This window comes from Alligator mississippiensis, chromosome 3 (genome assembly GCF_030867095.1).
Source record: "Alligator mississippiensis isolate rAllMis1 chromosome 3, rAllMis1, whole genome shotgun sequence".
Lineage (NCBI taxonomy): Eukaryota > Metazoa > Chordata > Crocodylia > Alligatoridae > Alligator > Alligator mississippiensis.
The window spans coordinates 35,903,961-35,930,261 of NC_081826.1; the positions used below are offsets into that span (position 1 = coordinate 35,903,961).

The window sequence follows — 26,301 nt, forward strand, 5'->3', positions numbered from 1 at the left end:
GGTTCATTTACACAAACAATAAGTGCAGTGTGTAAACTAACACTGAAGTGGGAAGGGAGAGCCATATGCTTTAGCCAATTTTTGGCAGGTATGATCTTAAGATGGGGAATATATGGGGGCTCCTGGAAGAAGCCATGGGTGTTGCAACGTGTTGTTCATTACATAAGAATGGCACGTTTTATAAGGATGTACAGAATAGGAGAGGTGGCACTGGAGGTCCTGAAAGATTGCAAGCGGCTGACAAAAAAGGTGAGAGAGAGAGACAGACAGGATGGCATCAGTGGGGGACCTTACAGAAGGACAAGTGAAAAAGGTGTGGAAGACGGTGGCTGATGAATGACATGAAGGAGAACATGCTGATCTAGTGTGGCTGATCATAACGAAATATCTTGTTGGTAAGGGAGATACAACATAAATGGAGCTTAGCAAGAACAGTAAAGTATCCAAGGGAGAGGTGCAGGGATGACAAAAAGGTGGGACATGTTTTGGGAGTATACATATGCAAAAGTTGTGTGGGAAAGTGTACATCATTTTTTGAAAGTGTTACAAAAATAAGTCAGTCCTTAACACAAGAGATGGTGTTGTATGGGCTCATACCAAAGGGACCCAAGGAAACAATATTAAGAGCAGTGTTAGCAAGTGTTACAACCAGTATATGGAAATTAAGAAACTTCTGGGTTTTTAAGAGGTTGGCTTTCACTGAAAGAGTGTCTGAAGCTGAGGGATGCATAAACTAAAATACTACATTGATCAGGACAAGGAAGAGATTGGAGAAGAGGAGGTGGAGAAGAAGTGAAAAGCATTAGACACACTTGTTTCACTGAACCAGCAGAAAGGACTGATGAGAGCGGGTGGAGAGTTTCAGGTGGTTACTGAGGTAATAGGTTTTTTGTTGTTGTTTTTTTAAAGGAGGTTAATTGATATTCCTGGGGTTCTGCACCAGTTCAAATCCAGCACAATTAGAAGACACCATCTATTTTGCATTCAGTGACATGAATGAAAACAGACTAAAGGTTAGATCAATTTCTAGTGAACATATCTACAATATAACATGTTTTTTCACACTGATGAGGGGAAATTTGATGTGGAAGCTCTCCCTATTAGAATTGGTCTCTGAAAAACAGCATATGGGACACTGTGGGAAGCTTGCATTACACACCATTGGCTGTCCATAAATACAGGATTGCATTCTTCAGGGCTGTCATTCTGGCAGTTTTCATGAGCACTAAAATTCACTGAAGTGAAAAAGAGACTAGAAAGTACCTTAAGTCAAATAAAACATCTCCAACTCCATCAAGAAAGGCAAGCAGTAAGTGTAGGCGGTCCTATTATACTGTCTTCAGAGAACAAAAATGAAGGGGTTTTTTATAGTTCTTTTATGGTACATATTTATAGGTAGACCTACACTCCTGGAGACAATAAAGCCCAGATTTGTCTGTTTATGGAAAAAACAAACAGCCTTATATTTTACAATATCTTTTCCTTTGGAAAATAAAGATTGTTCAAAAAAATAAATACGCCTATATCTTTAAAACAAACAATTTATTTTTCATAGTAGCTATTTTTATATGCAGGAAGTGAGGCATTTCTTATTGCACACTATTGTACATATCCTATTGCATATATTGTGGCCACAGGAAAGAAACAAGCTAGACCTACTTTCTAAGGGTTTACTCCAGAATAAAACCAGGGGACCTTTAAATGATCTATCCACTCAGACTTCAAAAAAATTGGAACTCAACTTCTGTATAATATGAATTAACTGACAACAGCAATAATATCTTCAAAGTAAAAAACTTAATCTTACAAGTATTTGTTTGCTCAGGATAAAGTGTTATAATCTGAGATCTGTATTAATATTTAGTTACCTAGAAGACTTCTTAATGACGGATGCTTTTAATGGAGGACCTTCATAAAGAACAAGAGATAGTGATATTTTTTTTAGTTTAATTTAATCTTCTCTTGAAATCTCCAACAAAAAGGACTTACACCAAATTTTTCTTCACCTGTTTAATGCTGTTAGTATTCTATAAAGATTTATGCATTCTTTCCCCTCATTGCTGCTATGGCCCACTCACACTCCTCCACAAGATACTTGTAACTTTCGATTCAGGCAAATGAATATAACACAAGTATTTTACAATTCAAGGAAGCTTTTTATTAAACTGCTGATTCATGTATTAGTCATAAGACTTGTTACCGATTAATGGAGTTTCTTAGCTATCTAGCTTTAGTAGGAATTCTTTACCTTTAAGAATTCCTACTTAACTACAGTAGCTACCAAAAATCAGTTTGAAGGTTTTCCCAGAACCAAATCTAGGGTATCGTTTTCAAAATATACTCTCTTTCAAAATCTTTTCCTACTTAAATTGGGAATAACTTACATAACTTGAAAACTTATGTGAAATATGCACAGTCCTACAACCCTGAGGTGAAGTTGTGGGCTATGGGAGGGATTATGTTTGGGTGCGAAATCCTTCTGAGTGGGCTCCTCAGCTAAGTTTGGGTGTGTATCATTCCAAAATGGTGCAAAGCCTTACACCAGAGGGAAAACTGTGAGAGTTCCATCATTTACCAGGAACACAGAAAACTTCTTCTTGTCTTCGGTGTTTCGGAGCTTCTGGAACATTTTGTGCGTGCACAGACATAACATTTTGGATATTTCTAAGGGTAACAGGTTTGAAAACATTTAAAAAACATTCCATTTCAGGCAATAGAGAGACAAGAAGTCCTTGTTGTGCCCCCTGCCTGAAGCACTTCAAAATAACTGCAGTTGCATATGGCAGCATGCTCTCCAGCCAGGGGAGAAACAGGGGATTGCAGTGCCTTGTGCCTCTGTTCCCCCCTTCCCCCACAGAGTAGGGGGAGTGGAAGGAATCGCCAATGCTGCTCTGCAGCCCTTTCTCCTGGGGCTATGGCTGCACTTCTCTACTTCCATGTGGATGCAGTGTGGTGAACAGAGCCCATGTCAGTAAGTGTTTTCCTGATCTTCTGCCTCTGCTCTCCTGCTGGAACCAGGAGACTGGACACCCTGTGCCACCCCACCAGAACCAAGAGACCAGAAGCAGACAGGCAGGCAGGGATGGGGAGCTAGAGAGCCAAAATCCTGGCTTCAGTGGGAGGGGGCACAGGGGATCTCCCAGTGTCGGGGGGGAGGAGTGCAGGGGGTCACCAACTCTGGCAACAAGGGAATGAAAGAATGAGGGACCAGGGGGCCTCTGGGAGAACAGAGGTGAAGCAGTAGGACAGATCCCACTGACAGTTTGGGGAGAAGTAGTAGAAGGGCACTGTGGGATTTTGGAGGACTCAGGAATTTCCTGTAAGCATATAGACATATAAAGAAACAAGGCACTTTGAAATAGTATCACATTCTAACAAGTAATATTTTGGAGCACTGCAGCCATTTTTTGCAGTGCTTCAAAGAGTATGTACAACTGTATGGCTCACCCTTTGAAAGGCTTCAAAGGATGCACTTTAACATCTGTACATCTGTACATACCTTTAAAATGCAACATACCTTTACAATGTTTATGTACTGCTTTGGGGCTAATCAGAATAAGTTTAATTTTTGCACAAAGTCCAGACATCTCAGCAGAGCAAATATTTAAGTGTACCGTGTTTGATAAGACCTTCCATGACTGTTTCCAGAGTTACAAGACTGTTCAAATGAGTCCAGGAAAAGGCAAGCTATTCCTTTGGAGTCTCAACATTTGAGGCAAAATCTTTGAATAAATCCTGAATCTAACATTGCTATAATCTTCCCCAAAACAAAGCAACCAGTTGTTCTATTCATCACTAATGGCCAACACTTGATTGAACAGATGGGAAATACTAAAAGCCAGTGGGGTTCCTTGTAGGGATTTATTATTTTGTGAAAACTAGAAATAATTAACTAATGCTGAAAACAAATGGACCCTAAAAAGTAAAGCTGCTCTACTACACTATCCATGATTATTTTATTAAAACATTTCACAAAAGTTAATAGCATAAAGCAAAGAAGGAAAGCACTTAAATACCATAAGAATGTATCCCAAACTGGATCCAGGGCATTGAAAAATGCTGGATTGAAAGAGAGACCCTCATCTTTTAGAAAGAAAACTCTTTTAGAAAGAAAGAAGTATTGATAATATCACTGCTACAAGGTTGTAAATCATAAACATGACTCATTTTAATTAATTTCAAAATATTATGATATGGAGCATTCTACTTCCTCTCACATTTAAGTGTACTAACCCAAAAGCAGACAACTATTACAAACACTTACCTGTGTAAATTTATTATTAGAGAATCCATGTAGAATTTATAATTACTGGAAGTTAACTGATCCCCCATACCCCAACATTTTAAAGAATTCTCTGCCCATTTTGTGGATTTGTGTGCATATATGCACATGCACACATAGAAATATAGTCCATTTATTAAATATAATATAATTATGTGTATTATGCCAAATGCTCATACAGTGAGATAGAGAAGGAAATGCAAAAAAATCTTAGAAATTGATTTTTAATGTTTTATAAAATAATATGTAGGAATTATAAAGGATTTTCACAATGCCTATAGACATTTTTAAAGCTACATCAATGTAGCACAGCTTTGAATTCCTAATGTTAGTGGGTAATTTAAGCAGTAGAAATGAAGAAAGTGATGGTAAAATATGATTAATTTATAACTATCACATATTCTGTCTTAAAGATCCAGTTTTACCAACACAATGAATATTCCATTTAAATATTTCTACTACTTACTCCAGTCTATCATGAATCACTTATACTGAAAGATGAAAAATACTAATACAAATCTAACTTCTGTTTACAAAATGTTCATGTTGCCCTGGCACATTGTTTGACAATGCTGACTTCTCAGAAATTTAAGCAAATGTAAATCTGTCTTTCTTTCTATTATGGCAAGAATCTGTCTCTCTGTTATAGCAGCATCAAAAGACAGTAACAAGCCACTGTATTAAATTCATTATTAGTCATTAGTTTCCCTTTAAAAAATAGGCTGAAGTACTACCTTCTCTTTGGATTGTACAATCAAATGACAAAAATAAAAGAGGGACCACGTTGTAAGCTGCCACAAACTTATACCATTGCCCACTGACTAAATTCCAGGTTGGAATGTTTATTTTAATGCATTTTAGTACAGAAGCAAATATGATAATACTTTTTATTTTCACTGTTAGTATTTTGAGCACTTAAGAATCTCAGAGGTAATCACAAAAGATGTGCTTCATAAGAACAGAAAACTGACACATACAATGTCAGCTAGTGCTCTTACAAATCTTGGGCCTAGAAGCAGTATGAAGTACACAGGAGTTCAGATAAAATATATGCAACATTTGTAAAATTATCAACTTACTTTGTAGCCTCCGTGTGGGGCTCTCCCCATGTAGCTGTCTGCGTGGCAAATATGGTGAGGGGTGGGGAAGTGGCAATGAAGAGACATCATGCGTCTGAAGTTTGTACCAGTGAGGTTCATCATCTAGCAATGCTGTCTCTAACTCAATAAGAATCTTAAAAGGAACATGCAAAAGCATTATACAGTAGAAAAGTATTTTAAAATAGTCATTTCCATATGTTATTCTATTCATTATCTTACCGTAAAAATACACATTTTGAAAATAAAACAAAAATTATGTACTTACCAGCCGTGTCTACATGAGACACTGACTATGCAGTTGCCTGATACTACTGTGTGGTAGTGTTGCATGGCAACAACCGACACAGCACTACTGCTCAGTAGTATTAGGCTACTGAGCAGTGGCATCACAAAAAAGGCGTTCGTCAGTGCTACTGTGCAGTAACTTGTTCATACAAATACTAAATGACTGCACAGTAATGACTGTGCAGTCAGAGTCTCATGTAGACACAGCCACTCAAACATACCTCTTATGGGCACATACCACTTCCAGCAAACCATGACCCTGAATAAGCTAAAACTTCTTAGGGCGAGATCCAGCAAAGGACTTGGGCAACCATCTCCAGGAGTGGAAATCACAAACCTGTGTTATGGACCTACATGTCCTGTGTAGCAAATGAGGAGAGTCAAGTGACTAGGAAGAGGATTAAGAGAAGGAACTAGCCAATAGGAAATGCTAAAGAGATTGATGTGTCTGAATTCCTCCTGGATTTTGGTGACTACCTGTTTAGGCACTTATGTGAAACTGGGATTCATAGTCAAATACCCCTCTAAGGCACCTGGGTTGTCCCTTTGAGTACAGGGGATTGGCTTACTCTTCTCCATAAGACACGGATGGAGGTAGAGGTAGAGATGATGCCAGTGTCCCTTGTCTATGTAATAATTTAATGATTTAGAGCTCCCACCCAGGAGTTGGGAGACTGGCTCTAGACCCTCTTCAGTCTAAAGAGCTTCAAATATACACATTTCACCTCCCAAGAGAGAGCCCTCAGCTGGGGTGGGCACTCTCCACTCCTTTCGCTGAAGTTGGTCACTTCTTAGAAAGGAATGCAGAAGACATGGGGTGAGAAAGTAAGCAGCATAACTCCGTAGCTCAGTGATGAGGGCACTCCCTTGGGAGTGGACGGAATTCTGGGTTTGGTCACTATGTCCGGGACTGTTTAGGCATTAGTCTTGGGTTATCCCCTAAACACTAGATTGTTATGTAAAAAAACAGTAGTCACAATCAGTACCAGCTCCTTTCTTTGTCATTCTCTTCGTCCTTCTGCTACATTTTTAATGGAAGTCACTGTGGCTCTTATACTCTATACTGAGCTTAATGCTCTTGCAAAATGTTAGATGTACTTAGAGGATGCTTACCAAATCAGATCCTCCAGGGTAGTCACTTACCTCACCTAAGGTGGCAGCAGTTCTGGGCATATGCAGTTACATAACTTTAGGCGCTGAATTTTTCTGGTGAACTTAAAAGGCCTAAGTTATACTTTGGATACTTCCATCATTTTTAGATTGCCTCTTATAGCTTTAATACCAATCTGATCACCTTAATGACACTTAACAATGTCTAAGCATCTTAATGACAATTAAATAGCAATCTTAGTCCACTCTCTTCTATAAAATTGTACCAGGGACAAATATAGATATATGCATGCTAATATTTCTGAAGATAAAATAATTATAGAGTTAATCTGATATCAGCATCACATGGTAAATGTCAGTTTGTTAGATTTACCATTACACAATAAACTAAGTAAATATATGTCAGCTTTTAAGGATTTCATTTTTTAAATAAAATTTGAGAAAAGGACCTGGGGGTTACAGTGGACAATAAGCTGAATATGAGCCAGCAGTGTGCCTTTGTTGCCAAGAAGGCTAACAGCATATTGGGCTGTATTGGTAGGTATGTTGCAAGTAGGCCAGGGGAAGTGATTCTTCCCATCTATTCAGCACTAGTGAGGCCACATCTGGAGTACTGTGTTCAGTTTTGGGCCCCCCCAACTACAAAAAAAGGATGTGGAGAGAGTCCAGAGAAGGGCAACAAAATAGTGAGGGAGCTGGGGGACATTTCATAGATTTCATAGACATTAGGGCTGGAAGGGACCTCGGAAGATCATTGAGTCCAGCCCCCTGCCCAAAGGGCAGGAAGTCAGCTGGGGTCATAGGATCCCAGCAAGATAAGCATCCAGACATGACTTATGAAGAAAGACTGAGGAAATTGGGCTTATTTAGTCTAGAAAAGAAGAGACTGAGAGGGGACCTAATAGCAGCCTTCAACTTCCTGAAGGGGAGTTGAAGGCTATTCTCAGTGGTGGCAGATGACAAAACAAGGCACAGTGGTCTCAATTTGCAGCAAGGGAAGTTTAGGTTAGATATTAGGAAGAATTTTCTCACTAGGAGGGTAGTAAAACACCAGAACAGGTTATCCAGAAAGGTGGTGGACTCATCCTTGGAGGTTTTCAAGACCTGACTAGACAAAGCTTTGGTTGTGATGATCTAGTGGGGATGGTTCTGCTTTGAGCAAGAGATTGGACTAGATGACCTCCTGAGGTCCCTTCCAAACCTAACTTTCTATGGTTCTATGATTTTATTCAGAAGAGCCAGACAAATCACCATCCATCCATGTGTTACTGGCATTTTGCTCACTGATTATGAAGAGTCAAAACAGTTTCAAATACCTCTCCTAAAAATTCACTTTCTTCCTCCCGAACTCGGGCTTGGTCCCAAAGAGTAATCTCCAACATTCGTTCTCGAAATTCTCTCCGATGAACTGGAGAATAAATGAATGTTTGATTCCATTTGGGTTCCAAAGTTTTCTTTACTGTTTTTGTTCTTCTTTTGTTTTTATCACTGCAAAGGACAATTAAAATTAAAGACTTGCAAAAGCCCTTACATTGTTCTAAGTGTTTTATAGCAGGTTGGATCTCTTATACTAACACTAATTTGAAATACTGACAAAAAGCCTCTGCCCCCTCAACCCCTCCGCCCCCAAAAACCCAGTGAGGCAATTATGCTAAACTAAAACTGTAGGATTTGTATGGGATTCGTATGGGAGTAAGTCATAGTTTTGTTAACCATGACTAGAGCTCATCAAATCTCTGAATTTTTATTTCATAAAAAACACTGGCATTTTGAAATTTGGTTCTGTTCCAATTCAGGGTAAAAGCAAATATTTAGAAATTTCCAGCAAAATATAAATGCTGATTAAGTTTGTTCTGAAAACAGCAGTCGTGGCATATTCAAACTAAAATGTGCTCCCTGGGACCCCATCAGTCTTGTTAATTTCACTCAGTTTCAGCCATGACTTCCATTACCTGCAGTTCCCAGAAAGCCTTGTTTCCAGACTCCTCAATCACCAGGCTCCCCAAGTTGTCCAAATCTCAGGGTGCCTGCTCCCCATGCTATGAAGTTAGCCAGCCTGGCAAGCCAGAGGACCAGTAATCCAGAAATCCTGGAATCTAAAGCCTTATTGCAGCCCACATGTTGGAGCTCCCCTGGAACAGTCTGCATGATTAGGCTGCCCCATAGATGCATACCCTGGAAGCCAGTCTCAGGAATTTCAGGGAATGACAAGGAGTCTGGAAGCCTTGAAAGCCCCAGTTAGAGGTGGTGTTCCCAAATTACTGAGGTTCCCATCTGGACAGTGGCCACATCTACACAAGATGCTGACTGCGTAGTAGCTCATTACTACTGTGCAGTAGTGTCACATGGCATGAAGCATGACGTGATGCTACTGCACAGTAGTAACAAGCTACTATGCAGTCAGCATCACGAAGAAGTAATTCAGGGATGCTACTGTGCAGTAACTCTGGTTACTGTGAAGTAATTTAGTACTTGTGTATGGAAATACTTAAATGACTGCAAAGTAATAGCTGTGCAGTCAGCATCTTGTGTCAATGCAGCCAGTGAGCAGCAGTGCCACAGGACAATGGACCCGGAAATTTGGAGTCCACAGCCTCTGCACAGGGTGCACACAGGGCTGCCATGCTGCCCTACATCCTGAAGCCCAGGAGCCTAAGCAAGCCTCCAGGTGAGCTGGTTCCATGGGAAGCTTGCCTATGACTTGAGAAAAGTTTGTTGAAATCATTGTATCTATGAAACACGTCTGTCTAGATGAATCAGCTTTTTCTGACAATATCACATTCCAGCAGAGACTTCCCAACCAGTTCTGCTCATGATAATGAGTGTGTCGTGAACTGTCAAACTTCTTAAGTTTAAAGGTTTTGCATTGTGTACTGCTGTACTGATTCATGGTTTAAAAGTGGTATAGTGAGATGCTGTCATATTTGTAAATGATCTTAACTTTAACATACTACCTATATTGATAAAAATTGAAGTATTTGTGGGCTTCTGCTAGCTACAAGTTGAAAGAACATGTTAACTACAAAGTTGCATTTTATCCAGATTCTACTTGTTCATTCAATCATTCATTCATTCATTCATAAATACAATTTATGTGTTGGATTATTAAAACAAATAACTTAAATATTTATTTTAACACTACAGATTTCTATGGCCTAGAGAACTAAAATAAGTTAAACCGGACAAGTTTTTTCCTGTGAAATTTATTTAGTTAGTGAGCATCCTTTTCTCACCTAATTAAATGCTTGAGTTATTTAATTGTACTTTACTTCTAGCATATTACTTTTCCTTATACAAGAGATTTATTTTTGCCCACTAGGCTTTTGCTTCTGATAAAAGAAAAAGCACTTTAGCTGTCAGAAGAAAACTAACTCACTAACATAAGCTACTAGGGTTTTTATGTGTATGAAAGGAAGTGCCAGGAATAATTAAGGGGAAAATTCTATATTCTTTGCATAAAAGGAAAAAGGATGACTTGAAATTTTTATTTTTAAACATTATAAAATAAAATATTTAACTTTTTCAATTCATAGACATTCTATATTGCTTTAATAATAAATTGCTATTTATCTAATTTCATAATATTCTAGCTTATGGTGTAGTGAGTTTGTGCAGGGATCCAACTGCATGACAGGGGCTTCAACCTGTTTTTTGTGCAGAGGTAGGGGAAACCAGGGACTCTGAAGAAATGTTCAGTCAGGAATTTCATGAGCATAAACCCATGAAATTTGCTGTCCACTCCACAGAAATAGCCTGATCATAACAATAACAATCTTTACAAATAAAAGATCCTCATGCAATTCAGGTAAGTCTACCTTTTCTCTGTCATCCAAATAAATTTAACGGAAAGTGTGTAAAGAAATGTCTATGTAAAACATTCTTTTTTGTTACATAACATGTTTAATTATGAAATGCCAATCTTTAAAACTAGTCAAGAAGATATGCATGACAAGTAGCAGATAGCAAACTTTTATCAACCCTGAATGCCTGAATTCTGATTAGCTAAATTCATTCTAACTCAAAAGTCCCTTGACCCTACCTTCTGTCTGGAAGAAAGTAAATTTTAACATAAGGATTCCTTGGCCTCCCATCTTCCCTTGAAGGAAGATCCTTTGCTCCCAATATTGTGACTATCAACTGGTGACCAACCTTGTCGTACCACAGCTTTATCTGTAAAGAGAGAATATTCATTAGTCAATTAATTTCTTCAACTATGTAACACATTATTCCTAAAGATCAATATTACTGAAAGTTGATGATTTTATGGATTACTATAATAAAGTTCATCTATGCTGCTCTGTTTTATAAATTAAAATGAGGCAGAAAATGAAAGGATATACTGTAATAACTTCAGTGTGTATCAAAAGTAATTGCACTAAAAATCTAAATATATTATTTCACTTTCTTTGCCTTCCAAATGGTGAATTGCTCAGGAGAATGTTCCTTTTGTCATCGTGTATACTACTGAATAGTATTCATATGTGTTCGTTAAACATTCTACCATTTTTAGGAATTCTGTTAACAATAAATGAACAGGACTGTGAACATTATCATTCTGTTCACAGGACATTCAGAAGAGCCATGGAGGCGTATGTCAGATTCAGAAAAGCCTTCCCCAACCAAGTGGCATTTTCACCTAACACAACCTTACACAAATTATAATAAATCAAAGAGGAACAAGTTATGTTACTCATCTATATACATTCTTTTAGAATTAATGAATTTCAGAATCAGATTAGCTATAGAGCACCCTTAACTATAGGGACACTCCAGTTATCCCTATAAAAGTTTATAACATGTTGCTGTTTATACATTCTAGCTAAAGCATGATGCTTTCAATGATATAGTGTTCAAATAGAGGGCATTACATTAGAGTATAGCACTATGGAACAAATAGTGCCACTATGTCAAGATTAAGCATTAAAAATAATTATTTAATAATAAGATTGTGTGCTGTCATTACTATGACATCATTATTTGTAAGCTGAAAAAAACAGCCAATTTCTATGAGGAAATCCACTTTAGACAGAAGTGAGAAAATTGCTTTTAGATGATGTGACTGTTATTCTCTACATTCATGAGACCCAGGGAAAATAGTGTTCAGACCTACCACTGCACGCCCACTCAGTCATAGGTATGTTCCAACTGTGGTAAATCTCTTGATTTGAAAGGTGCCACTGCTATTGATTCCAGCTCAAAGTCTGCATAGGCTAAACAGAGGAGGTCCTTGGTGACCATCTTTAGCTGCCCCTTCCCATAAAGAAGCTTTGGGTGCTCCCAACTACCCAAGCAAAGGGTGAAGGTGCTGCTTTACTACACCATTCCCAAATACAGAGCTCTGTGGGTAGGGACAGTTCCAAAATCACCCTCTTACATGGAAGGTATTGTAACTATGATGGTAACTACGATGCTCTCACCACCAAAGGCTAAGCAGAGTGCAAAATGATCATGGACTAGAGCTATGAGCGGGTATAATCCAAGAAGTTCCCTGACACTAAATGCACAAGGCTCTGTAGGAAAAAGTGCTTTCCTCTCACCATCCAAATAGTGGTTTACTGGTTTCTGAGAAAGAACATCCAGAACCATTTGTGTCTACAACAGCTCACTCTGTCAATATTAACCAGCCTGATGCAATATTTTGAGACAAAATACTTATTCCAACTATTGCTGAAACTACTGTGGTGCTCTTTTCATGACCCTCTATTTGACTTCCAGCATGACCCTCTATTTGATATCATAGTAACATGTGTGTGTGTGTATAGATAGAGAGAGAGAGAGAGAGAGAGAGAGAGAGAGAGATGTATAGATATACATGATATATCTCTATATATAGAGATATATATTACATATATATATGAAAAGAACATCAGAATAGTGTTTATATATATATAATATACACACACACACATATATATATATATACAAACACACACTCTCTCTCTCTAAAGTTAACATATATTTACATTTACATGCATTGTGCATACATACAGATCTTAGGCATGGCTGGTATGAAGGTATAGTATTAGTATTAAGGTTTACTAAAACTTTCCATTTTAAGGCTGTTTTCAGTTGATTATAAATTTGCAATATTTTACCTATTTTGGCTAAAAAATTCTGTGCCAGGTACCTGAATCATGCTGAAATATTTTCGGGAAATTTCACCCAAAATGGTGCACTTATTTCTGAGAATGAGGCAAAAGAGACATACGATACTTTGACCATGTTAAAAATCAGGCAACTTTTTCCATGAGTTACTTTAGTATGCCCACATTTTGGAGCAGGGACTTGAAACTCATTCCTAGTATGTACTTTCTACTCTTCCCCTGAAAACCTGCCCACATTTGGGCAAACTATAAACTCCTGGAAAGGTTTCAGTTTTCAAATGCTCAGAAAAGTACTCTTAGAACTTCTCTTCTAAAATTTCTGAAAATTCTGTGTACACTGGGCATGCTCTAGCCCAAGGCTAATTAGGACATTATTTCAAGTCTGTATTTCTATGGACCAATCCCAGCATTGGAACTGTGAGCTGGAAGCCTGTCTCTCCTTTTTTTCTCAGTGTTCAGCCCCCTTTTTGCTTGGTTCAATCACTGTGAAGAAAGCAAATAGCTGGCCTGAGTGCAAAAGGGAGAAGGGGGACTAGAACAGTGGACTTGGACGAATAACCAGCTGTAGATATAGGGGTGAATTAAACTGGAGGCTGGTGGGACTGAAAGAGAGTGAAGCTGGGCAAAGAGAGTGATACTGGGAAACCATGAAAGAAAGAGATTATCAGGCAGCATGGACATTGAGACAGGCAGGGTCTGGCAGGACAAAGAGACTAGGACTAGAGACCAGTGGGGCAGAGAAATAGAAAAGACATCTGATGAGAAATAATAATGACAAAGGAGAAGTGGAATGAGCTGGGAAAAGGACAGAGACCAGGAGCTTGATTGTGAAACAATCTTGGACAAAGAGTCAGGAAGAGGGTCTCGGACTGGAAATAAGGTGGGGTGGCAGTTGACAGCTGGAAGACACATAGGGTAAGGAGAAAGACAGATTAAGAGTAAAGGGGGCTTAGCCTGGCTGGAAAAGGAAACTGGAGACAAGAAGCCAGAGAACTGAGAGGAACTGGCAATGATGAGAGTGAAGAGGGTGAAGAAGAGGGAAGAGTGGAGCACATGGGAGTGGCAGAAGGGTCACACCTGGAAAGATGGAAGAGAGCCCACTGCAGCATGTTCACTTCCAGAACCTCAAATGAAGCCAAAAGTTCCTGAAGCTCAGTCTTTTTCTTCTCTTAGTAAGCATCTGAAAGCTGCTGACAACGTGCCCCCAACTCCATGTAGTGCACATACAGCATAGCAATATTGTACTGTTAGCACTTGCTCTAATAGATCAAGTGAGAGAAATACCTTTAACAGTTACAACCTTGTTGATGACCCTTCTTAGTGTCAATATAATGTCACATGATAAATTTTGTTTTTTTCCCAGTTAAAAATATGTTTAAAAACAGAAGGTTACAAAGTAAAGTATTCACAAGTTAGGAAATGCCAGAAGTAAAGTTGTTTTTGCTGCCTTCATTCTGGCTGCCTTGTGCATATGCATTATGATATAGTCTGAACACAATTACATGTAATTTTTCTTTAAAACCCCTGCCTCTCAATGTGCAGGAAGAGAAAGGATAGTGTCATGGTCAATGCAGTGGAGTGCTGTAGGAAACTGGATTCTATCCCTGACTGTTCCACAAAGTTTCTGTGTGATGCTAAATATGTTGATTAAAACTTTCAAAAGGTATTCACTGATTTTGTGGTCTCCGTTTTCTAGATTACTGACCTGAGATACTGTAGCTTAATTTGCCAAAGTGCTGATTACATCAAGGTTAATGCAAATAACTTTGAAAAACCAGGTTGTAGATGTCCTCAAACTGGGCAATCCAAACTGGTGTATTTTTTTTCACTTTAAACTCTCTAGGCGCATCTACACGTGCTATTAATTCAAAGTAGGTTTACTGCACAGTATAAATACTGCTCAGTAAGCCTACCTGGGAGCATGTCTACGCATGCTCCTTCTTGGGAGCAGATTTGCTCCTAATGGGAGCAGACCAGTGCAAGACTGCTTCTGCTCTGTTCTGCCCCACTGCAGCAGCCAGGGAGAGCTCCAGGCTCCCCTTCTCACCACTGGTCCTAGCCGGGGGGCTGGCATGGGGCATTGAGTGGTTGCAGTGGGCACAGGGCCAGGAGAACTCTGCTGGCTGCAGCGGCAGCTGTCTCCTGGCCCCATGTACATTGGGAGGGAACCTGATATGCCCAGGGCCATAAGAGAACTGCGCCTGCAGCAAGCAGAGCTCTCCTGCCTCCATGCTGCTTGCTGCAGGGGCAGTTCTCTTATGGCCCTGGGCATATCAGGTTCCCTCCCAGTGTGCACAATGTCTCACACAATCTTATTATTAAATAATTATTTTTAATGCTTAATCTTGACATAGTGGCACCATGTGGAGCGGACTGCTCTGGGGAGTGTGCAGGGGCTGGGAATCCAGCCCTCACTTGTCCCCTGGAGTAGCCAGCTTCATGCAGCGCACAGCTGGCTGTTCCAGGGGACAGGGAAGGGCTGGATTGCCAGCCCCTGCTCACTCCCCAGAGCAACCAGCTCCACGCAAGGAGCTGAGACAGGGGGCAGAGAACTCCCCAGTCCTGGTGCTGATCTACTCTCAGTTCCTGGGGGGAGCCTGGGAGCTGAGAAGTGCCAGGAGCAGGGACAGAGAGCTCCCCGTACACTATGACCTCCTGCTGGTTAGGCTGACCAGGATCAGATTTGTTCCTGGCCAACAACTACATGTTAGTGCACAGTATCTACTGCGCAGTTAGTTTACTACCTGTATTTACAGGTAGTATCTAACTGCACAGCAGACTAATTCATGGCACAGTAAATGTGAGCACATGTAGACAGAGACACTTTACAGCACAACAACTAATCTACTGCATAGTAAAGTGGCTTGTGTAAACACACCCTCTGAGTCCCAGTTTAACATCTGTAAATTTGAGATAAAATCTCCTCATTTCACAGGAGTGTTGTAAAGAGAATATGCTTAATGTTTATGAAATACTTGGATATTAAAATAAATCCCATACGAAGGCCCATAAGAAAATTAAAAATCTTTTCTTCACAGCTCATTTTGAATCGAGTGCAATAAACAAGGCTTAGGACCATGTGGTGAACAATCAGAAGGCAAAAAAATAATTGAGGTGCTATTCAACAAATGATTACCATCCATCCTGTGCACTGGATGGGACAGGCATCCTCTAGAAAAAAGAGTATGTTATCCTGTAATTGAATGCTGAATCCTGATACATACATTTAAAGGAGTTAACATATAACCTATGTTCTGGCATTTCTTAACTTTTGAGTGCTTGACTTATCAACCATAATAATTTATTTTTAATGTAGCTTTTTGAGTCATTGATATACACTTGTAGCTTTCAAATGTAAAAAGAGAAAATATTTACACCACATAATTTTATGATCCATTTTATTTCTTTACCCATCTATCCCAGTGATTGCTGAATATGTCTAATGGAACAGAGGGATGAGGTCACAAAATTGTTTGCAGAGGCTGGGCTAACCACATGTATTTTCTGCACACTGCCAGGAGAACTCTGGCTCAAGCAAGCTATTATTAGCTCCTTGGACACTGGGTGTTGGTGCAATCTTGGTTTCTTTCTGTTTTTTCCTTTGTAATTTTTGGCATAATTTTTGTAAATGTTTTTCTATCAGCAGGAACACATAACGTATTTGCTCTGGAGTAGTTTCAATTTATTCCGGAAGAAAAATGGATCAGACGCACAACACAAAGAATTTGTTTCAGAGTTTCTGCCAGAAAATAGTAAATATTGTTCTCTGGTTGAAATCACCTCTGCAGAAATCAGAAATACAGTTATTGTGCATCTGCTACCACTGTCAATTTGATTCCAGGGTTATTCAATGCAAAGTGGCTTTCAGGCACTTGGGACATTTATAGACGTTACTTTTTTCTAGGTTTAATTTGGACTACAGCCATCATTATATACACATGGATGTCTGTAGTCCGAATTAAAATTGGCTCCAGTCCAAATTAATTAAACCTTATTGAATGAGGATTAAAATTAATGCAGACTAGGGCAGTCCAAACTAGGCAATTTAAACCGTATTAATTAACAAGTATATATGGCAGGTATTTAGGGTTTGCTGCTGCTCGTGTCCACTACCAGGTGTAGCAAATGAGCAGTTTTGTGGCCCTGAAGTACAGAAATGCACAAAACCTCCCTGATGGTCAATGATCATCTATCAACCCTTAATTTGAATTGGAATTTGATTTGAACTGTGTGATATGAATCAGTTAACACAGTTTAGAAAACAGTGAGCCCATCTACAAATGGTCCTTGTGACATGGCACAGTAATGATACCTACTGCAGACAACCAGCTTTAGGGAGCTAGCCATGAGCAGAGATCCAGACTTTCTGTTTACTGCTGAAAATGGAGAAAAACCCACAGATTTTCTCCTTTAATGGGGAAAAACATAGATTTTCTCTTTTAAAAGAGAAAATTGCAGAGTTTCCCATTTAAAGGAGAAAAATGCAGGAAACCATGGATGTTTCTCTTTGTAGTCTGGCTGCCTTCCAGCCTGCAATGGGCTGGGGGGAGCAGGAGGAGGGCAATCAGCACCACCTCATCATGGCAGCACAGCACTCCCTCCAGTGCTGGGTTCCATCTGCTGGACTGCAGAGGCAGCTCCTGCTTGGAGCTGGTCTGGCTCAGCTGCAGCCCCACACCCCACTGTGGGCACAGAAATCTTGGGGGGGCACATGTCCCCCCACTGCACTGCTTGTCCCCCCACACATTCCCCACACACCCACTCCCTTCCTCACACTGGGGAGGGCTGGGGGTAGGGGCCTGCAGGTCAGGCGTGAGGGGCACTGGCAGGACCAGGGGGCTGTTGTTCAGAAGTGAGGGGCACCAGCAGAGCTGGAGGGCTGGGGATTGAGAGTGAGGGGCACTGACAGGGCTAGGAAGCTGTGGGTTGGGAGTGAAATGCACCAGCAGGGCCTGGGAGGCTGTGGGTCCCGGATGAGGGGCACTGGTAGGTTTGAAGGGGGCTGTGGCTTGGGAGTGAGGGGAAACAGTATAGGCAGGGGCAGGGTACTGGTGTATCAGGGCTGCTCAGCACCACAAAGCAGCAGCGGGGGACAGCTGCAGTGGCACCCACATCCTGGTGAGTGGAGGCAGCAGAGGTAGCTCTGATTTTCCATGATAAAAACCCAAAATCAAATACTAAAATGTATAGGTATTTAGAGTTTATTTTATTATAGTGATTGAAGCAGTGGTAGGCTTCCAAATTGTTTTAAAAGTGTAAATATACCAACAAAACATTGTTTTTGTATGCCAATAAAATGTACCAATTAATAAATTGATCAATATTTATCAAACGATAAATATATCAATAAAGCATTGTGTTCAAGTGATACCTATATAGAGAGAGATGTTTCAGTTTAATAACAGGAAAATGCGGATTTTAGGTTTTTTAATCAGAGAATTTGCAGTAGTCGTTTTATCAGAGAATCTGTAATTTTTAAACAGAGAAAACCAGGATCCCTGGTCATAAGACTGTACTTTACAATGCAGTAAATTTATTGCAGAGTAAAATTTGAGGTACATTATTCTGGAATAAATGTGTCTTTTGTTTGAAACATATAACGTCTTACAGCTAAAATAATGCTTTCATTTCTGTTTTAGGTCATTCTGAAGCAAATGATGACTCAAAAGGATATTTAGTTTGTTTGATTTTTAAAAAAAGAAATAAAATAATCAAAATCTTATTCAGATTAAGTTTCTATATATACTGATGTCACTTCACTGGTGTAGCCAGGATGAGTTTTGGCTACTCTTAAACATTAACCTATGAAGTGATATCTACCGAGTGGGTGTATCTACATGAGACGTTTACTGTGGAATTGACTAATTAGGTCTGCAGTAAATGTCTCACGTGTACACTTGCAGGGCAATTAAGCAGGAGTAAACTAATTAACTCAGCAAATACTTGTACTATTCTGCTTCAGGGTTAGTTACTAATTAAATAGTAAATGCAACTAGTAAATACTACTTAACTCAGTAAATACAAGTACTATCCTGCTCCAGCATTTTTTTATTCCACAGCAGCACATGTGTACAGGGAGCTTCAGTGTGGGGGCTGCCTGCCAGCTAGCCCCATGCTGAAGCACCCTCGTACCCCATCCAGCCTCTCTGCAGCACATTGAGCTGGATCAGAGCAGCTGCAGGCTGGCAAACTGACCCCCCAGGTTCCCTGCCAGCTGGGACTGTTCTGCCTGGGTTCAGTGTGCTGCACAACTGCTTACACATGTAAACATGGTGCCTGGGAAGCAATAAACGCTAGTGTGATAAGTGCCAGACTTTACTGCTTCGACTTAATTGCACATGTAGACACGCCCAGTCTAGTACAAACTTAATTAATACTGTTTGGCTGTTTTCTGGGCCCCTGGGAACAATATGGGAGGAGGCTGTTAAGTAACAAAGGATAGACCCATCACTCAAGGTTGAGCAAGCATACTGGGATGCTGAAACAGAAAGTTCAACTTCATGGGGTAAGCTGCATAAACTATATTTCCTTTCTATATATACAGTAGAATGGTAGGAATTAAAACTGTTGTGAGCACAGATGTTACAAGATTTACTTGGAGATAGACATGTGCTTTGTAACAGTGCAGACAGGAAATTTGTCTTCTGGAAATTTACTCACACAAAAAGCCATTAAGATTAATGCCCATCTTGTGCACATTTGATTTTACTCAGGCATAACTGCTAGGAAATTATGGAATTATTGAGGCTGCTTATAAGTATCACATAAGTAAAATGCCTTCTTAAACAGGTTCATATAGGCACCGTGTAGCATTTTATACTTGGTTAAATCTGTTGACGTATGTCAACCAAACATAAGTGATACTAGACAATGTGAGCTCAAGAAAAACAGGAGTTCAAAGACAATTCTGGCTGCCAGCCTAAATGAATATGAGGAATGTTTAAGACTATATAATATTCCAGGAAAGCACTGCCATGCTGTATAACTTATACATAACTTATATTCCTCATAAGTTAGAATCCTGTTCACCTGAACTGGGCTGATCTTCACCTGAACCATGAAATTATGAATAGGTCAGAGTTCAGGATAATTTTGTACTTTTCCAAGAACTGTACAACCAGCTGAAATCAAGGAAGAAAGTACAAAGCAAAGGCAACCATGAAACTGATTGTATTTATTGCAATAAAAAATAAATACAAAAAAAAATCTGGTTGTTTTGAACTTAACAGTGTTCAAAGATAAATGTCTGAAGACTCAGAAGATAGCAAGGGAAGGAACAGTGAGGCAACTTGACGGAGTAATCAGGGACACTACCCCCCCACCCCCCCATGTTCAGTTTCAAACTGCACTTTGGGTATAAGCAAGATATAAGCAAAGTAAGAAGTAAGAATGTGCGCTGCCTCTTCAAACTGATCAAGCAAACAGTGATTAAAATAAGATGTGGCTGATGTCTGCAGACAATCTAAACTGCAGCCTGAACTTGAGTGTAGAAAAAATAGAGCTAGCTTTAAACAAGCAAGCTCAGATATCAGACGGTGTATCTCTGGCAGCATAGAACTCTGAGCAAGCTAATATAACCTGCTTCTTAGATGATATTATTAGCCCTTGGTGTTGTGGCCTGATTGCTCCTAGTACAGGAACTAGCTCATTCACAATACCATGGGTACCTCTACACTACCCCATTTTTTACAGTATATACGTACCTTTAGATTAATTCGTGCAATGCCACCTATCTTCTCAACTCAATATGGGCATAATAGGAGGCCTGAGTTTTGCTTCACGCTACTCAGGATGTAGTCAACACTACAAGGTAGCATTCCCTAGGAATGGTGACAAGCTTCCTCTGGTTCTTTGACTAGAATTACTCTCTACAAAAACTGTGCAGAAGGTTCCATAAAGGCTTCATGAACATTGTGGGGATATCATAATTAATAATCAGTATGGGAGGCTCTTCTGGACTTTTGTCATTAGCCATATACTCTACATTCTATGTTATAATAATTTTATTCTCTTAATAATTACTAACATGATCATTTAATCAAATAAAATTATGTTTTTTAAATGAAAAATACCTTGTTAACAGCATTAGTAAGCTTTCTATCGTGTTTGTTGTAAGCAATTTCAATAAAGTTGTAGAAATACCATGTGTCACTTATTACAATACTGCATTAAAAACACAGCATTTAGGCTAACTTGCTTTTGCATTTGAACACTGAATTGTCAGATTATTTCATACTTTTGAAAATATATCAGATTAAAACATAAATGAGCTACCTAAATGATAAATATGACAGTGGCCAGTACTGCCTTGTATGACCTTCTAACAATTTGTGTTTGAGTCTGTACTTTTTCTTTAATTTTAATTATCACTATCAGAAAAAAGTATTCTCAGGTAGTCACATAATAAAAGATATGCACTGAAGTTCTTAGTAGATACCCAGTACATGTAGGTAGCATATGGAAAGAATAATTATTTTTAATATTATCATCAAGGTTTTTAGTCTTTTAATCTCAATTTATCCTGTCCATTTTTATTCCCAATTTATACCACTTTACATAAATATTATCCAAAAAGTAGGCTTTACTTAATGAACCTTAGTCCCAAATAAACCCATCTTCCGTTGTCTCATATTTATTTCCTTCCAAATTAATATTTTCAGTTTTTCATTTCTATATGATAATTAAATATCTTTAGTGTCAGCATTTAGGACTGTTCATTTCTTTGATCAGTGATTGAGGAAAATAATCAAAATTCACACAACGCTTACATAAAAGATTAACATTACTGTAAAAATATCTGGTAATAAAGCAGGTAATAATCTACACACAAAAAACTGAAAAACATGCAGCAAAGCAAAGTAAGCATTGTAACATATAAGTACAACCTACATATGCATTAATCTACAGTACCTTAAGGGTTTCCTAATGAAAAAAGGCAAACAACTTGTACCCAAATAGATCTGTAAAGCTAAATAAATTCAGTGGCAGACAAAAATCATTTTTGAAGTTCAGCAAGCTTTGGCTAATTCAACATACTTTTCAATGTGAGCACTGGGTATAAAATATACAAATTTGTTTCTTTAGACAAGGTACAAATTTATTTGCCAATCTTCTACTCAAGGTGCTACTATTACTTGGAAAATGCAAAAAAAGGACACGTTAAATAATGATAATGAATGATTTAAAGAGACAGCAACCTTAGTAAAATGAGATCAGGCATCAACAGTACAAGATTATTTACTACTCATACAATATACATATATATGCATGTATGGAGTTGCATGCTGGTTATTACTACTAAAACCTGCATGAATTTAATGATATATCAAGTAAATAGTAAAACAAAAGCAAGTTGTCTCTTTAAATTTTAATTTAATACTTTGAATCCCCATGCAAAACTTTACAAGCTGCTCACACAATGATATGAAACTTGTTAATATGGTTTGAAGCAACACACTAAAATGGGAAAACGGACTAAAATATAACGTTTTCCTACTATGCATTTTCCAAAACAAACAAAAGAAAGAAAAACACAACTTTAGTTTCTATCAGGCAGACGAAGCCTTTACCTGAACCCTAGGAACAAAAGGCGTTGTTCTTCTACTAAGGCTTTGGCTCTGGTAAGCAAAATTAAAGAAAAAGCAATAAAACAAAACCAAAAAGGACAACACGCTGGAAACTAAAAGACCAAAAGTAAAAACAAAGACACACAACTATTACTTTAAACACAACTTTACACCAATTACATTTATCTAAAACAAACTTATAATGCAGTGTATAAATTAAATCTGCAAATATGTTACTAACATGTATCCAAACTCTAGGAGTGAAACTGCACCCTCATGAAGTCAATGGGAGTGTTACCACTGATTTCAAAAGAGCAAGGATTTCATCCTTTATGTCTCTGGATTACGTTTTCAACAGATTAAGATATAATATTAACGAAAGCAATGTCAATACAAAGTGATTTAAAACGAAAATATTATTTCGGACTCAATGTCTCTCAGAAATATTGTAAGTGTATATTCACGGGCTGGAAACTAAGACAGTTCATACATTTCCAACTTCATTGTGCAACAGGGAAAAGCAATACTAGATTTCCTCCTTTTTGCAGTATAAAGCAGCATTAATAATCACATACCTCAAACCCTGTAACAACCCTTAATACAAAGCTGGAGTTGTTTCATATTAGCAGAGGAGGGAAGGAAGGTGCAATGAATATATTTAATTCTCTAGCGACCAGAACAGGAATGACATATGGTATATACAAAAAACCTCTGTGTGGAATGGGGCTTGCAGAATTTAACGATCCTTAGGAGTCACACTATACACAATTTGGTAACTTGGTCACCCTTATTCATGATAAGGAGTACCTTTCCCTGAAGGTACTCTTATGGCTGTCAATGGGACTGTCCACAAAGATCAGAATTGTGGGCTATTCCAGAAAGATTTAAATCCCATTTCAGATCTGACTTAACCAGCCAGGATCGTTACTCTTACTCGAAAGTGAGGGAAATAAGAAGCTACTTGCACACAAGAAGACTTAAGCAGCTCCATAAAATAGGATGAAGTAATTTAGGATTAGATCCAAACTGATAAACTAGGTGCTTATATGGGATTTAGACGAAATTTAGATACCAAAATCACTAGAGATTCTGAATATTTTTGCTTCATCAACTTCAAAAACCCTTAGGTGCCTAAATTCATTTGGCATGTATACTCTGGCCTTAAACAAGTTGCTAGGGGTGCATCTACATGTGCAATTAATGCAAAGCAATAAACTCCAGTGCTTATCAGAGTTTATTGCTCCTAGGCACATTGCTTGAATGTGCGCCCAGGATCGCAGCATGTTGAGCTAGGTCAGATCAGGCCCAGTTGGCAAGGGGCCATGAGGATAAGCCTGCCACCCCAGGGCTGTTTCTGCCCAGCTCAACATGCAAAGGGGCTGGCTGGGGCTGGCAGGCAGGAAGCCCCTGCACTGAAGCACCCTTGTGTCCCCACCAGCTGGGTCAACATTAAAAAATTTTTCAGCAGGGTAGTACTTGTATTTGCAAGCACTACCCTGCTGTGGAGTTTATTAGTTTACAGAGACCTAATAGGGCTTCATATGTAGATGCTGAGACATTTACTGCACAGTTAATTGGGCATCTCCACAGTAAATGTCTTGTGTAGATGTGCTTTAGGAAACTAAATGTAAGTCCAGAAGCATCCCAGTCTGAGCACCTAGGTTTCTTAACTCTCACTTCTTCAGTGACGAGAAATATAGTAGCTAACCTCTACCTAAGTCCTCAAAGAGGCCTGATCCATTGCATTTCCTCCAAGAATACCTAAAACATAGTGACAAAATTAAATTTCATACAAAACTGAACACCCATAATTTCTTTAATTAAAAAAATGTGGTGATGAGAGTAATCACCACAGAGGAAGGGAGAAAAGGTGGTACCAATACCCGTTCAATACCTGCTGTTAGGGTTATTCTGTTATTAATCCAATGACAGTCTCAGGCATTAGTAACAAAGGGACCAGAATGCAAAACTTTCCCCACAGGGGAGGGCCCATATCACTAGGCTATAAAGTAATACTCAACATTGCATGCTCTCTTGTTCCCATGACTGCTGCATTCTTGGCTTTGCAGTAGCCAAGCTACAGCATGAGCAGTGGAGTATGCCTCCATCCAGACAATCCTGTATCCTGACATTTAGAGCCCTCTCTTGGGAAGTAGGAGATTGAGTCAGAATCTCTGAAGACTGGGGACAGCCTAGGGCAGGGGTGGGCAAAACGTGGCCTGCAGGTTGGATGCGACCTGCCAAGCCATTCTATTTGGCCCGCGGGGCCCCTAAAATCATTTAGAAAATTAATATTAATCTGCCCTGGGCTGCCTGTCATGCAGTCTTCGATGGCTTGCCAAAACTCAGTAAGCAGCCCTCCACCCAAAATAACTGCACGCCCCTGACCTAGGGCCTAGATCATGGGTGGGCAAATATGGCCTGCAAGCCAGATTGGGCTCTCAGAGGACTCCATTTCCCAGCAGCCCCAACCCATGTCACCATGGCCTTTTTCCATGGAAACCCCAGGACTGGCAGTGCCACAACAGCACGGGGCCAGGGTTTCCATGGAGACCAGCCCCAGCTGCACTGGCAAGGCGCACAGCTGGACAGGAAGCTGCTCTGTGGCCAGGGCTGGGATCTTGCAGTGGTGACAGCATGGTCTGGAGCCAGGGCACAAATGTGATCTGCTGCCCACAAGCCCCGGGTAGGTTGCAGCTCTGCCCCGGCTCCAAACCATGCTGTCACCACTGCAAGATCCCAGCCCTGGCCCCAGAGCAGCTCCCTGCCCAGGTCCGGGCCATGCCAGCACTGCTGGGGCCGGTCTCCATGGAAACCCTGGCCCCATTCTGTCACAGTGCTGCCACTCCTGGGGTCTCTATGGAAACTTGCCTAGCAACAGGGTCAGGGGGTTCTGGGAAATGGAGTCCAGCTGCCCACTGGATCCACCATTTTGACCACCCCAGCCTAGACCTCAAGTCTTCTATTTCCTAGGTAAGTGCTCTGATCCTAATTAAGTACTGTACTCTGATCCTAATTAATTACTGTGCACAAGGCAGGCACCATGACCATGATCCTGTCTACTTTCAGAGGACTAGATGTCCTGGATCCATACTGAATAGAAGTGCCTAATGTGCAAACCCTAAGCTTTGAAGAGTGTTCAAGAGTTCAGATACCTCCATGCTTTGTGTTTCCTACTGGCTAGCTCTAGGCTTTTCTCTTCTCAGAGCCTAACATTTTCTATTCACTATCCAGGGATCCAAGGTGACTAACCCTATCTATCTGAACCACCTTCCTGAAAAAGGAGGTCTACTTTTTAAGTGTGCTGATGCCAGGAGCAGGTCATTAGTCTTACACCTTGAGAAAAGAGAGCAAAAGAAAAGCCATGACTCCTCACAATTTGTTCTTTGGTCCTCTCCTGCGCCAATGCAATTGCATATCACTGCTCATCTTGGGCAGAATGTGAAATTACTATGTTGCCCAACAAAAGTAAGCTTGTCAGAATATGGCCCATTCTACTAAAGTAAGAAACAGGACTTAATTCTGTCAATGACACCTGTGTACTGCAATGACATAAAAAACAACAAATTTATTATAGGTCTGGTGAGGTATAACAAGCAATGTTTGCCTCCTGAGCAGTCAGTGGCAGCGGCCATGGCAGCAGTGCTGATCAGGCAGACACCAGCAGCAGTCACCAGTTTTGTACCCCTCCAAATCAGTGCACAGGGCTCGCCCACCCCTAATTATACTGCCATAGGTCTATGTTGCAATACAGGCACAATCCTACAACTGAGAGATTGAATAGCTCCTACAATGTGCTTAGCACCCTTTACTCTCACTCACTGCAGTGGGTTCTGAGGGCAACGAGTGCATCG

The 26,301-nt window shown here is 39.8% G+C and overlaps 1 protein-coding gene across 7 annotated transcripts in view; it reads right to left on the minus strand.

Moving 5' to 3' along the window:
• The window catches only part of RIMS2 (regulating synaptic membrane exocytosis 2), a 933,811-nt gene that overhangs the window by 372,072 nt on the left and 535,438 nt on the right, over positions 1 to 26,301 (minus strand). For 6 of the 7 annotated variants that reach the window (XM_059723819.1, XM_059723822.1, XM_059723820.1 and 3 more), the window contains 3 exons: positions 10,817 to 10,947; positions 8,094 to 8,265; positions 5,362 to 5,515 (listed from right to left, as the gene is read on the minus strand). In XM_059723819.1, coding sequence (XP_059579802.1) covers positions 5,362 to 5,515; positions 8,094 to 8,265; positions 10,817 to 10,947 — 457 coding nt within the window. Of the gene's footprint in view, positions 1 to 5,361; positions 5,516 to 8,093; positions 8,266 to 10,816; positions 10,948 to 22,450; positions 22,499 to 26,301 lie in introns of all 7 variants that reach the window. The other variant, XM_059723817.1, reaches the window with a different exon arrangement.